Source organism: Chlamydotis macqueenii, chromosome 2 (genome assembly GCF_036417535.1).
Source record: "Chlamydotis macqueenii isolate bChlMac1 chromosome 2, bChlMac1.mat, whole genome shotgun sequence".
Lineage (NCBI taxonomy): Eukaryota > Metazoa > Chordata > Aves > Otidiformes > Otididae > Chlamydotis > Chlamydotis macqueenii.
In genome coordinates, this window is record NC_141557.1 from 86,107,633 (window position 1) to 86,122,421 (window position 14,789).

Genomic DNA, 14,789 nt, shown 5'->3' on the forward strand with positions numbered 1-14,789 from the left:
TTTCAAGCAAAATCACATTGTTTATTAGTGTGGCATGTTTGGAGTCCAGAGGTAACACGATAACAACATTGCAGCTAAGTCATTTCTAATTTCCTTCTATTTCTGTATAGCAGCCTGTAGGCTGAATTCTTGTTTCAATTTGCTGGCACCTGCAGCATATTTCTTGGGGTTTCCTTATCTCTGGTTATGTCTACATGATGAAATGTGCTTTTATATCTAAATTCTGCACTGATACTGTGATAATACGTCATATCTCTGAGCCTGCTTGCCCAGAGATGAATCAGACTTGAATCATAGAATCATAGAATGGTTAGGGTTGGAAGGGACCTTCAAAGGTCATCCAGTCCAACCCCCCTGCAAGGAGCAGGGACATCCCCGGGTAGATCAGGTTGCTCAGATCTCATCCAACCTGGCCTTGAATGTTTCCAGAGACGGGGCATCAACCACCTTTCTGGGCAACCTGTTTTAGTGTTCCAACACCCTCATTGTAAAAAATTTCTTCCTAATATCCAATCTAAATCTACCTCCCTCTATCTTAAAACCATTACCCCTAGGAATATGTACTGATGTATGTATCAGTATTGTATTACTTCAGTACCTGGTGTCATTAAAATCCTTTCCTAATGAAAACCCCTCACAATCTAGCTTTATTACTGCAGTACAAAATCCGGATGTCAAATTGACACAGGAGCAGTAACAGCAGGTAAAGCATATATGGAGGGGGGAAATGGAAAGGTGAGAGAGTTGAGACCAAGAAAGCAGAAACAACTGGTAGCAACATCAAAGATGGAAAGGAGTTAATTATGAGCTTGTAATGCGTAGCCTGTGGCAAACACAAACCCTGCACAGGCAACCAGGTGTTCCCTCGTCCACTGCGGGAAGCAGTTACTGAAATTCATTAGAAGATGACAGTGACTTACAATAGCATCTGTAGGAGCTGAACAAAGAAAGACTTCTGGCATCCGAACCTACAACGCAAAAGAACATCAGTAAATATTGTGTCTGTAGTACGGACCAGGAAACAAATTCACCCACATCCTCACAACAGACTGATAAAGCACTCACCCTGCTCACGCTTCAGTGGCATGCCAGTGCCTGCGCGCTCAGCACAGTCAGAAGTGCCAAGAGCCACATCGGTCCGAGATCTGTCAGTGCCACCTCGTGAGCAGAGATTTGTGTAGATGCAGTCTTGAAAAAGAGGTAGTTGGCTTGTTAGCCTGTGTAAAATGATGTATATGGCACAGAAAATCTTGATGGGTATGGGTCTGGGTTTGGGGTTTTTTGTGCTACATACAGTTTACATAGCTCTCAATAAAGTAGAATTTCTGTGACTTCTGTGATAACGCAGAGTAGCGAGTTGTCTCCGTTTTTTTTCCATTCTGACCTTATAAATGGAGAAATGCATTTTCTGAGTACAACGTGAGAGCAGAGAGTAGTGCACGTTTGTGGACACAGAAAGAGAAAGCAGAAGCAGAAGTGCGTACTTTCTATGTTATGGCAGAGGAGGTTTTGGCAGATGAAAAAGATTGTCATAAAATTTTGACCTTTTTGACTTATTTCTTAATTGACTTCTGAGGCAGTGCTAAACACATTCTGAACTGATTCGCCTCAGAGACCAAATAGCCATTTTAATTTGTGGACAGAAAAGATTCAAGATTTAAGCCTGTCAAAGGTCAGGGAAAAGGGAGTTCTACTTTGCATGAGAGGATGAAACCTGGTTTGTGCTAGTAGTTAAGTTCATAGAACAGCATAATAGCATAATAGGTCTACTGATGCCTTGTGTATTAGATCCATATATCTGTGAGAAGTTTTATATGCTTTATTGTCAAAGATAGTAGGCTTAAAAAAAATATTACTTTTCAACAGTCTAATTTAGGTCTGTCAGAAGAGATTTGTCTGGTTTTTTTTATTTTTGATAATGCATTCAGCTTCCATGTGAGTCATCTTTGTGTGATGTCTATAACCATATGATTTTATTTCCTGGAAATAAAAAGGGAACACATTAGTTTAATATTATGAATAGCAGCTTTAGGTTGCGCTAGGCACAAAGAGTGACTAGGAGCACTTGACATTCACAGATGATCTTTAAAGGTATAAAATACTTCAAAAAAATTAGTATGTAATATTAGTATGTAATAATTACATACTAATTACATTAGTATGTAATAATGCAAAATATGTTCTTAATTTACTTTTTTTTCTGTGAACAAAGCACACACACCATTTTAAATTTAGTTATTTTTTTTTTGTAAAATGGGAGACTGATAATGAAAACAAATTTAAAAATAACAATTATTTATGCCAAAATTCAGTGTTTTCTAAAGAAACATGACTCTTCCTCCTGAGTTGGAGTTTGCTGTCCGTGTTGCTGCATACAGTGCCTCCTCCTGCCAGCAAGTTTCTTCATGTGGTCACATTCAGAAATGTATGTAATCCCATCCAGAAGCCCAGTTCACGTACTGTTCTGCTGTGATTCCACAGTCTGATCTTTTAATAGATAGGAAACTTCAGTTACAGTGAAGTATTGTGTGACTTCTGCACTCCTAGTATTGCGTACCTCCTGCAGAGTTTCACAGAAGTAACATCATCACCATCCGCAAATCATGCAATTTGTGGAAAGAAGTGATTTGTATTCTTTGTGTAATTCACATCATGTCTACCTTAGGCCACTGACAAGGTTTTGTTGGCAGAGGCTTCTTGTGGAGGTGTAACATATGCCAGGATAAATGCTACTGCCAAAAGAGCTCCAGGTGATCCTTAGATATCCCTAGATGGAAGCTAGAGGATATTATTCTTCCTCTTTGTGTCTTTCGTATTGCAGAAATGTAATTTAGTTATTATCCTTGCTGCTCATCTTGTTCCTGTGTAGTTTCTATCCATTGCCCCTACAACACACATCATCCTAATGGCTGATGATAAATTATCTCTTTCAGAGAACATCTGATTTCGATATGTGCAGAGTTTGGTAAGCAATTTCATACAACATGATTAATCTTCTACAAAAGAAGTTGGTTAGTTTTGGGGTCATTTAAAAATTTGCAGTAGTAAGTTATCCCTTTTTAATCTCAATTTAGGATAGCTTTTTTTTAATTAAAAAAAAAAACAAAGACAAGGGCAACTTCTGTGTTCTGATCTTAAATATGTATAAACCTTTTCTTGCTCAGTGCATGTCTTTAGGCCTTGGTCTCTAGCATCTTCAGTAATTTCTCTCATTAGTAGTGGAACTCCAGATTTTTTCCTACTGTCAAACATTACCAAGTATTGCTTATGAAAGAAGATCTGGCCGTATTACATTTCATACAGACATCTGGAGTAATGCTATGTGTGGTATGCTATAGAAAGCAAAACATACACTGCGTAAATAACACCGAAGTTCCCTATTATGTCAGGATTGCTTAGGCTTTGCTGTGATACCTTGTTCCATGAGTCTGCTAGTGTTTTGTATTTGCAGCATGTTTCCTAACTTTCAGAAGATTTTTATGTAAACGCACTGGAAATTCTATTATCTTTATAATATATTGCCTGCAGATTTTTGCCATAAAAGTTACTTATCCCTGAATAAATTGTTCCCTGTTAAATACTTTATTACAAAGCTTAACTATTGAAAACTACTTATTTCTCTCTGGTTTTTGTGCTGTCCCTAACAGGTACACAGTTAGCAAATTTTAACCACCGGGCAATATTTTGCGAGTGACAAAGTTTTGAAACATGATTCTACCAAACACTAAGAGGACATCAGATCACGCTTGCTCCTCTGTAGTCCTAGTTTAGGGATTCCTCTTATTTGGAGGCAGTTTGTTAGTGTTATGCAGTAGCTGGAAACCTGGTAGTGTCAGGTGTCCTCTCTGAATTAGACATTGGTGCTGTCCCCCCTGCCCTGGCTCTGGGATTTCAATACAACCATCAAAAAAAAAATCTCTTAGAATTCAAAAAAGAACCATTTGCTCTCAGGATGGAATTCAGGCCTTATGTTTTTCCATGCACTTCAGACCTTTTTCTGCTACTTCATGTGGACATTTGTGGTGCTTTGCTAGTCGTTAGAGTGGTGATTTATTATTTAAAGTCCCAGCCAATACCTCTGTTTTCTTCTTCCAATAATGGCGGAATTTTTATCTTGTGTAAAAAGAATAAGATAATCAGCATGTAATGAAACTGTTTTCTATTCCTGGTTCACTTACTCTTGAAATGAAGTGTTCTTTATCTTTCATTCCTATAGTAATTGGGTCAGAAAAAGAGTCAGAAGGGATATCCTTGTATTGTTCCCTTACATAATGGCGTCAGCCTAGCTTTTGCATAATTTCTCCAGATATATATAATTTATAGAATTCCTGGATTAACTCATTCTACATTTCTGAATGCATTCCACCAAATCCTATTTTCTAGTACCTAAGAATAGGTTCTGTAGCAACACTAAAGCCCTTTTCTGTATTTGTAGGTAGAACATAGCCTTCTTAATGCTGGTAGAGCGTGATATTGCATATCAATTACTTTCCTTGTTTGTAAAACAAGTTTGTTTTCAGTGTACTCGTTTAAGAATTGCTGCCTCTCGTCTAAAGAGATGTTTTTGTTTCAGAACAAGGGAGCTGCTTGTGATTTAGCATATAAAGTATTATCATTTAGTTCTTCATTTTAAGTCTGTGTTTCCCCCACCTTCTTTTTTTTCCAATTTTCTGCATTATTAGGTAATGCGATACCTTTGTTATGTTGCAGCTTTGCTATTTTTTCTTGTAATGTAAAAGTACTGATATCTTTAATATTTAATATCTCCTAGAAGGTAGATCTTGAAATATTTTCCTAGTGCAATTCTAATACTAGTCCTGAATTTGGAGGGAGAATGGGGGCAATGCTTATTACTATTCTTGTATTATAGCTACTTGTTATCTTCTGTTTCAGATTTCACTAACAGTTGGCTTGAAAGTCCTTCTTTTCCTACAGAATCTGTTAGACCAGTTGTAGCTCACAGGATTTGTTTTCATCTTCATATTTTAAGTTTTGCCTTGGTTTAATCTCTCTTTTTTCCTGCCTATATAAGAAAACTTTTTACGGTAGCCACAAAGGTCTCTCTCTGATCTAGTTCCCAGGGTTTTCCCCCACAATTACCCCCTGTCTCCACTGCTTCCTCCTACACTCCTTGCCACTTCCCCCGAGAGCAGAAAATGGGGAAGAGGGGAGAGATGTCTGTAGTTTAGTGGCAAGGTGTCTGTTCCTTGCCACTCCCTGAGGCACTTGCAGGGCTTCCCTTCTCCTCACTCAATTCCTCTGCTTTCCAAAATCATCCTAAATCTTCTCAGTTTCTTCAAAGAATGTTTCAGATTATCTCAAAACTAGGCCATACTGGAACAGACAGGTTTAAAACAGACAAACAGATTTTCCTTGCCCTTCCGATGTGGAGGGAAAGTTTACTCCTGATCCTGGCCAGATACGCGGTTTAACTCTGGGAGCAGGACTTGGAGAACAGGAAAAGCCAGTGAGATGCCAAAGTATTTAGGATCCCTAGAACAGGTCCATCCCCCTCCTCTTTAACTATCATCCCCTCTTCCCTACTCTTAAATGTTGTGGAAAGACCCTGCCAGGTTATCACCTAGAGCAGTAACTGGTATTACTGTTCTTTCAGCCTAGTTGTAGGATTCCCCCAGTGTCCCAAACACAGTTGAGCATTCGGAAATCGAGTGCCCACTCTACAGATACCTGACTCAATCTTTTATTTTATTGCATCTTTTCTAATCATCCATTCCTTTGCAAAACCGGGCAACAAATACAATGAGGAGTGGTTAGCAACTGCTTACCATGAGTATACACACTTAAATGAACAAACAAAAAAAGGACCTTGTAGGGTAGAAATCAATATTTCACACTTAAACTAAATGACCTGAGAGGTGGAAGAAACAGTAAGCGATGACTTTTGGTATTTGAAATCCCTAATTGGGCATATACTAACAGCTTGGAGATGGTTCCTCTCGCTGGGATGTGAGGCACCTCAGCGTATTAACTCTGTAAATTAATGTTTAAAGGACATTAAAGGAGTTTTGCTACTGCTTTCTTTCAACTGTTACCCAAATGAGCAAAGCAGGTTGAAGAATGTGTGAAGTGATTAATTACACTAATTAAAAACACTTTATTTACACTTACTCTATAATTCATCATTACTACTTCTGTCATTTGATCGAAGGTGAGTGAAGTGTTGTTTATAATTGGTATGGGAGCTAATTAAATGTTCGTTCGAGCATGTCTTGGTCTATTTCCTTTGTCAATTAGAACTGGCATGGCAATAGATGACTGACCAAATGGAAATGTGTAACACAATAGTAGTGTTCCACTTTACTACTTACTTGGAGAAGGAAATGTGCCCCAGTAAGCCAACTGACTTTAATTCTTAAGGAGAGAAAAAACTCCTTCTTTCACTTGCATTGTATTTTTTTGGGGAACTTCACATGAGAAACTAAGTAACAAGCATGCAATTATCTCATGGGGGCTGACTAGGTATATGTTTGTAGTGTAATTATTTTAGCCAATTCAGAAATAATTTTTGCATAGATTTAGAATACTGAATTAATCATGCCCTTATCTTGTAATAATATAGTACTGCATGTAACTTGTTGTTATACAGTAATTATTTGATAATTTAACAACTAGCAGATAATGTATTGTATACTTGTTCCATGATAACTTCTGCTCCGTAATGTAAAATACTAGTCCAATTTCATAATTCAACCTTTTTTTCCTTTGAGGACTGACCATACTATTGCTATATTATTACCTTGAATTGTTACACGTCGTGAAACTACAATTTGTGATTAATTCCATGAGATACTGCAGTCTAAAGATCAGGAGACTGGAGTAACTTTTCAGATATTTGACTGGTGGATATGGGATAGGCTGTCATTGATAACCTCCACAGGGAGCAATTTCCTTGGTTTCTTTTTGTGAGTTGCTCCTTTACAAGAATGCCATGATCATCTGGCTGTTTGGCTTCTTTGCCCTCCATCTCTAATCAATGTAAGTCTACTGGACCAGTCTCTCAGCACTTAGTATGTTTTCTCAGCCCTTGGAAAACTGCTTATCTTCTGACAGTGGTAAGCTCCTCAGAGCCCAAGTTCCTTCTGGGTTTCTTACATGAGATACTCTCCTGCTTACGGCCACGATGGAATGCAATTTGGGTGAGCTCTGCTGCTTGCGCCATCACCAGACAAGGCCCTACCCTTTGGGGGAAGGGAAGAAAACATGTGATGCCTCACCAGCTCTGATTCCCAACCAAGTTCCCTGACTTTTCAATTGCTGTCGCTGCTGATGCCTATTTTTTGTAATCTCTCACTGAAGCTTCAGTTGGAATTAATGACTGTTCACTGAATCAAAATTCAGTACTGTGCTGATGCACTTTGGTCTTTGTTTCTTGCTTTCTTTTTTTCTTTTTTTGAAATGTAATCCTTTCTATACTTAATTTTGGCATCACACCACCCAAGTCTATGGATTGTGGTGGGCAGCTGAGCACCTAGCGTCTCTCAGGGTTTGTTTCCAGGCGAGCGAGGAAAGGAAAGCTGAGCTACGTCCTCTACTCTTGGAGTCTGGCAATGCCAGGGAGCATTGAATCCCCTCTTGTCACAGGAGGACTAGCAGAAAGAAACATGCTTTTAAAATTTGGAGTAGTGGTACTAACATAGCTGATGTGCTAAACATTTCTGATAATACAGCTACTGTTTTACCAGCATCATACTTGTTAAAAATTGGGTTTATACTGTATGTTCAATTGGTACATTTTCTGTGTTAGCATGCACCACTTTAATGCGCTTAGAATATCTTAAAACTTATTTGATTCCTGCTGAAATCGGCAAGCATATTCCAATGGATTTGAATATAGCAGCCTTGGCCGTTGGCAGTTTCTGAGCATACAAAAATGGACATTTTGGACCTTTCTTCGATGTATAAGTGCAATTGTTCTGATGTAGATACAAAGTCAGTTGCACAAATGAATATAAATTTTTATGCTGAGGAACAGGATATTATTTAAAAGCAAAATACACTTTTTCACACAACGGAAAGCTTCTTTTGTCTTGTTTGTATGCTGTGAAATGTGGTTTGAAAAAAAAGGAAATCTAAGGGATGACCTAACTTAAGAAATATGATAAAATAATTATACTGGTGGAATTTTATTGTTTTATTACCATTCTTTTTTTTTTTTTTTTTTTACTTACTGGTCTACAATATCTTGTCAATTCATGCATAAGAAGTAGAATAATTAGAGGTTTATGTGTATTTATGTGTACTTGTAACTAATTTCTTGTTGCCTAAGCAAGCACTGCTAGAGCTAGAACAGTACATGCAGGTACTGAGAAGTGTCCTAGTATTCTGCTGTTCTGAAACAGCCATATAAAGTATTTCTGCATGCAAACACTTACTGTTTAAGAATTATTTATTTTTTTTTTAAATAATGTAAAAGTAAAGTTTTAGGTTGTGGTATTTTTTTTTCTTGGTTGCTTTGGGTTTGTGGGTTTTTTTCACTCTAAATGTTGGAAGAAGGAAGAGGGGTGGTCTGAAGAGAGTAGAAAGGACAGGCGATAGATTTTATTTCCAAAGAAAATGCTGCTCTTAAAAATAAAAGGACAAATGTTTTACCATTTTGTTGCAATAGGACAAAGGGTAATGGATTTAAACTAGAATGGGGTAGATTTAGCCTAGATATAAGGGAAAAATTCTTTACAATTATGGTGGTAGAACACTGCAACAGGTTGCCCAGAGAGGTCGTGGATGCCCCATCCCTGGAAACATTCAAGGCCAGTTTGGATGAGGCTCTGAGCAACCTGATCGAGTTGGAGATGTCTCTGCTCCTAGCAGGGGGTTTGGACTAGATGGCCTTTAAAGGTCCCTTCCAACCCTAACTATTCTATGATTCTATGAATCTATGATTCTGTAATTTCCATTTTTTCCTCATTTATGACCCAGTTGTGGATGATAATAGTAACCTGGATTCTCTATGTAACTTTGGTTTCCCGTAATCAACTGCTACTGTGATGTCCTTGAATTAATAATAATGTCATTATTTAAGACCACTCACTTCCTTGGTTTGTTTTCTAAGTAGCTGCAATGCACCTTATTGCCACATTGTTCATTGTATTGTTATTCAGGAAGAAAACCAGCAGCCTGTGAAGAAACACTGCCAGTGAAATACCTTATCCCTCAGAGGTGAGGGGCACAGGAATAGCTCCAGCTGTGCCTGATGGGGCTCATTCTGCGACCTTTACCTCGCACTTCTGCGAGCTCCTTGACATCCCCCCTTGCCAGAAGCAGGCAGATGTTGGCCAGAAGCAGGCTCCTTCTGCTATGGCTTGTGATGGAGTCTGTAACTCACTAGTTTACATTTACAGCCATGTGCAACATACGACATGCCATGAATCAGCCTGTTCAGTGTAATGCCGGGCTATGCTTATTTTGTCGAATGCAATAAGGCAGGAAGGTAGCAAGGGTCACCTTTGGTGCTGCTTTCTTTAGTGGTGGGACTCAGGGTAGGGCCAAGTCTTACAGTGCATCTGCTCTTCTTCCCTGTTTTCCTTGAAGTAAGTGTTCCAGGTACTCTCAGGTGCTCCATATGTCTTAAACTATTAGGTTTTTGAAAAATAAAAATAATAGCCTATAACATAACTGCCAGTAAGGGGAATGAGTAATATAAACTAATTAAAAAGGCTTCACAAGAAGCCTGGGCCTCTCCCCTCACTGTCTGAATGAGTGACTCCTTTCCTCTGACTGTGCCGTGCCTGGCAGCACCGGGGTCTCCAGACTGCAAAGGAAACTCCTGTTTCCCTCCTCTCATTCCCAGAAAAGTGCTCTGCTCTCCATCACCTCTGAGGTTTTATTGTGGGTTGGCTCCCTGATGTAGGCATGTCCTTCATCCTCCGCAGTTCTCTTCTTGCCTGGTCTTCTGTGTGCTCCAGTAGCTTTTCCCAGCTTAAGTGCACTTTGTCCGTGTCCCAGGCAAGATGCACGCCCTCTCCCTCTCCTTTGAGCTCCTTACTGAGTCGGGTTACAGCAGCCAAGGTGAGGAAGATGGAGAGCCTTGCACAGTGCTCAGCTCAAGGTTAAGAGGAAGAGGGAGGTATTGTCTGCAGTATGTGTCTGCCAAACTGGAGGCAAATTGAAGAGTTAATTACTATACCTTGCTCCATTGTTTGAAGTTATTCCACAGTGGCATCTCTTGCAGTAGGGTGGCTCTGACTTAGTTTCCTGAATTTGCACTCCTATCTCTACTATTTTAGTGACAATTCAGGAGGAAAGTTACACTGAATGAATGAATGAAAATTTAGTACTATCCACTGTGAATAATCCAACACTAAAGTTCTTTCACAAGGCAAATAGATTTTTTTGATATGGTGGTGAAAAAACATAGGGGAAACTAGATAGTTGTATCTTCCCCATGCCCCCAAACAGAAACAAAATGTAGTACAAATTTTTAAAGCAATACTGCAAATCCTCAGCATCTGCTAAACTAAACCTTATGAAGCTGGAAGTGTTTGTTTTCAAGCTTATTTTAAATTGAAGATTGATAGTTAATTATGTAACATTAAGGGAACAAATAAGACTGCATTGTTTCAGTAGTTATCTAGTGATTTCCAGCCTCTAACTGAAAATAGAGAATTTCCAGCTGCTTAACTCTTCTGAAAACAGATTAAAAATAGTTGCATGAACACTTTCTTACAGCAGCACAAAACATTTTAAATTTTTGCCAGAAAGAAACCGTAGTTCCTTGTCAAGAGCCATCAGCATGTAGAAGTATACAAACAGACCACTTCTCTTCTGGGTGAGCTGTGGGCTCTTCAGAAGGTTTGGTTTTGCCTTCAGATTGAAATCTCAAGAACCTTAATGAGAAAAGTGATCCATCTTTGCCCTGTCAGACTAGGCAGGACTACTTGTAGTCCCTAAATCCTGAAAAAGGAACTTGTGTTTTTTCAAGGTCACGCTGATTGATCTCACATGTATCTTGTTTGTACACTCGGTTTAGACTTAGTTATGTGCAGGTGAGCAGCCACAAATCTGTCCTATATTTGCTTGAGAAATGTGGCCTTATTTTAAATTTAAAATCTGTCTGGCTGTCTCTCTCAAATGACTTTGTAATTTTTAATAAATACTTTATTGAAATGTACGTACATTTTAATCTTTCATTACTGCTTGTTAAAGTACAAATAAAAACTGCTATACAGTAGTTAGTGAACTTAAAACCGTGTGCTCTAAACTTTTTTATTAAAATGTTTTTCTACGGTTTGGATAAGTTTCTTGAAGTGCATGGACTCTAGGCTAAATGGTGCAGGGAATCCATGTATGTGATTCTAGCTGGCTGTGTAAATCCCCTGGTGAGCCACAGTTATATGAAAGGAGCACTTGAAAGCCAGACGCAGTGAAAATTTAAACATATTGAGTTCATAGCATGTGATAGTTTAATCATTATTTAAGCTTTAGAAATGTCACAGCATAATTACTTTCAGAATGATTCTAAACACTTTCATGCACAAAAATTGCTTTCTTGCTGCAACTTTTGCCTCTTCTGGGAAGGTCATGCTATTGTGAATTTTCTGAACTCTATCATGTCACTTGATCACAGGCAAATTCTCAGTGACAATTCAAAATTTTAAAGATTAAAATAAAGTCTACAGATGCATTTTAAAACTAAGCCTGTATTTTCTTTATGTTATTTTAAAAAATCTGTTAAAATATTTTTTTAATTAAAGAATAAAATTTGCAACAAAACTGGTTAAGTGGAAAATGCTTAGTAAACCCTATTTGCAGAGTCAGGGAATGGAAAACTACCAAATGTTGGATTTATAAAGCACCCATGCAGGATTAAGTTCAGCGCTCTTATGCATGTGATACATTTTTAATAACCTCACAGCATACATGAGACCTGCCCCCTTCTGTATTTGTAAGGAAAATACAAGGACTTCCTTTCTACAAAAACTTCCTTTCTAAATTTTTCCCATATGTGGAATAATCTGATGAAGGCAATTGACTTTGCAGTATAAATGGTGTTGATATGTAAAACAGTGTCATAATCTCAGTCTACACTTAGATGTAAACCCTTCAACTTTACATAGCCTACTAAGATTTACTTACAATATCAGAGGTTCGGGTTGGATTTTGGAAAATGTCTGTTATAATGGTTCTGTCATTTCAGAGAAACATGCTAGGGAAAAAAATACTCTCCATGTTAATTTGGAGGTGGAGTTGTTAGCACATTTTCTAAGTGGAAATCTTTTTGGAGCAGCTGTACATCCTCGTAGTAAAGACTTAAAGGACTTTGTATAAGGAATGCACTTGGAGTTGTTTCTGGTAAATTAATTGAAATTTGGCAATTGTGAATCTTTTTTAAACTGAACTTTTCGCACATTCTGTAGGAGCAAAATCAACGTAATCATTTCACATCCCTTAAGGTTTGTGTCACCTTCTCTGCTCTCAGGAGCTTGTTAGCGCTAACCAGAAGATGAACTTACACCCTGTGGAGCCATTGAATATGCTACAGATGCTAGCTGTTGGGTTGAAAGTAGACTTCTTTGTATCTCATGCAATAACCACGGCATAACCCTCTTCTTTTCTCTCCTCTTGTGTTTCACTTGCCGAGCTGGGATACCATGGAAGAGTAAGCTAGTTTATTGAAAATTAGAAGAGACTAAAATCAGTGAAGGCATAGGGAAGGATTAGGTGGGTATTCAACAATGTATCTCTTTCTGTATGGAGACAAAATGAGTTCACCATTAAAAGTGGTTGTGGGAGGTCACGTCTAAACCACGCGACAATGTAGTGTAGGAAGAGCCTTTCCCTGCCTGATATATGCTCTCGGAACAAAAATTGGGGAATTTGCTACGTGCACATGGTAAGCTAAATCACTTTCCTTAGGTACGTGAACCTAAGGAATATTAGAGCATGTTTTAGATTTGCAGAACAACTAAGGAACTGTGGGAAGTGTCACTGTTCATGCTCCCGACGTGCCCTTCAGTCTGGCAGCCCAAATTTAAGCTGGCTGCCTGCACTTGGCTCTGCCGCCGCGCAGTGCTGTGATGGGGAAGATGATAGGCTGACAAAACAGTCATCCAAGATTCACTGAGATCGGGGTGAGTTCTACATGATGAGAGGAGCTATTAATATTTTAACAGCTGCCATCCATCCCTACAGGCACCAAAGTATTACATCACCATGTGTACAGGACAGAGTGGCAGTAATCAATAGATCTAATGCACCGAGGGCCCAGGGAAGAACGAGTTAGCACTTCCCATGCAGAACGACTGGATATAATTAAGTGGAATAAACAAGGCTTATCCTTAGAAAAAAAGGAAAACTCATCAACTATTCTGAGCTGAAAACCGGTACTTCCTTATCAAGTGGAATGGTTGGGTTTGTTTAGGCTTAGAATTTCTTCACCTGTCAAAACCATGTGTTTTTTCCAGAGAAAGCAATGTGGTCTGTAGCTTAACTACCATAATAATGATGACTAAGCAGTAAAGAAACAATTTAATATATGTGATTTTTATTACTGAAAAGCCAAACTGTGAAAAGCTGAAGGCACATACATCTGATAATTTTGAGACTTGCTCCACAGATAATGCAGGTATGCTCTTTCTCGGAGACTTTCTGACTGCTCCAAAATCCTGTCCCCGCAGGGCCCAGCCTCCTCTCCCAGAGTGCACTCCAGCTCAATTCCAAACCTGAAGGGTCCTTCCAGTACTCAGCCAGCTACCACAGCAACCAGACCCTCGCCCTGGGTGAAACAGCGGCTGCCCAGCTCCCGGCCCGCAGCAGTCAGGCCAGAGGTGCCGTCCAGAGCTACAGCCAGGTACGTGTCCTAAGCAGCCCAGGTCTCTTGCACCCAAAATCGTATGGGGTAGCTCCCAGGAACTAGAGCTCTTTGGTGTCTGCCAGCACGTGAATGTCTGCCTTTACTTTCTGTCTTCTTCAGTGCATCTGCAGCAGGGTGGAGTTACCACCTATTTTCGTAAATCTAAAGTGGATTGACTTGCATGGTAATAAAATAGTCCTGACTAAAGTGGAGATTTAGATGCCAGTTTTACTGACTCGCTTGCATATATGTTTTGGTAATTGCATGTTCAGGCATTTAAGTTTGAAAATTCCTGTGACTGTGCTAATTAGGAGCTGTAACTAAGGTCTGGGACCTCTCTGCATTGGTAACAGGGTATTACTGAAAGCAGTAAGTGCCAGCAAACAGAAACAAAGCCAGGCTGACACCAGATGCGGAACCTGCTTGGGATACCATGCATCGCCTGTTGCTGTGGCCTAATCCCAAGTGCAAGAATAAGTTTTTGCCTTTTTTTCCTCCTCACATTGTAAGACAAGCAACTTATCAGACATTCTGTACATTTCCAACATTTTGAAAGATTGTTTCAGATACTCATGAAAACTTTATAAATCTATCTTCCTGTCTAAACAATCCCTTGCGGCATTGACACATAACCCTCTCACCTTCTGTGCTTTTCACTGCAACATCAAAGTTTCTCACTGGGAAGTTAAGCTTCAGTTTAAACAAAGATTTCTAGAAGCGTTCATGCTTCTGTACATAAATAAAGTCTTACTGGGTTTCGTTTGTCAGCTCAGGTTATTTTCTCTGTTTAGACCTTAACTGCCCCAGCAAAGCAGACCATCTCAGTGTGACACTGGGACACTTTATAATTCAGGATTCTGTAGAAGTGAGTAGTATTTGAATTTCAAAGCCTTAAATTGCTAAGAGATTTCCAGTATTATATAGTCATTGCACAGCTTGTGGGATACCGAGAGACATACAATATTCTATTCTCTCAATT

At 39.0% G+C, this 14,789-nt stretch overlaps 1 protein-coding gene across 9 annotated transcripts in view; it reads left to right on the forward strand.

The window, feature by feature from the left end:
- CTNND2 (catenin delta 2) overlaps positions 1-14,789 on the forward strand; it is a 676,745-nt gene that overhangs the window by 359,425 nt on the left and 302,531 nt on the right. For all 9 annotated transcript variants that reach the window (XM_086740367.1, XM_086740369.1, XM_086740370.1 and 6 more), the window contains one exon: positions 13,635-13,807. In XM_086740367.1, the coding sequence (XP_086596493.1) occupies positions 13,635-13,807 (173 nt within the window). The remainder of the gene's footprint in view (positions 1-13,634; positions 13,808-14,789) is intronic.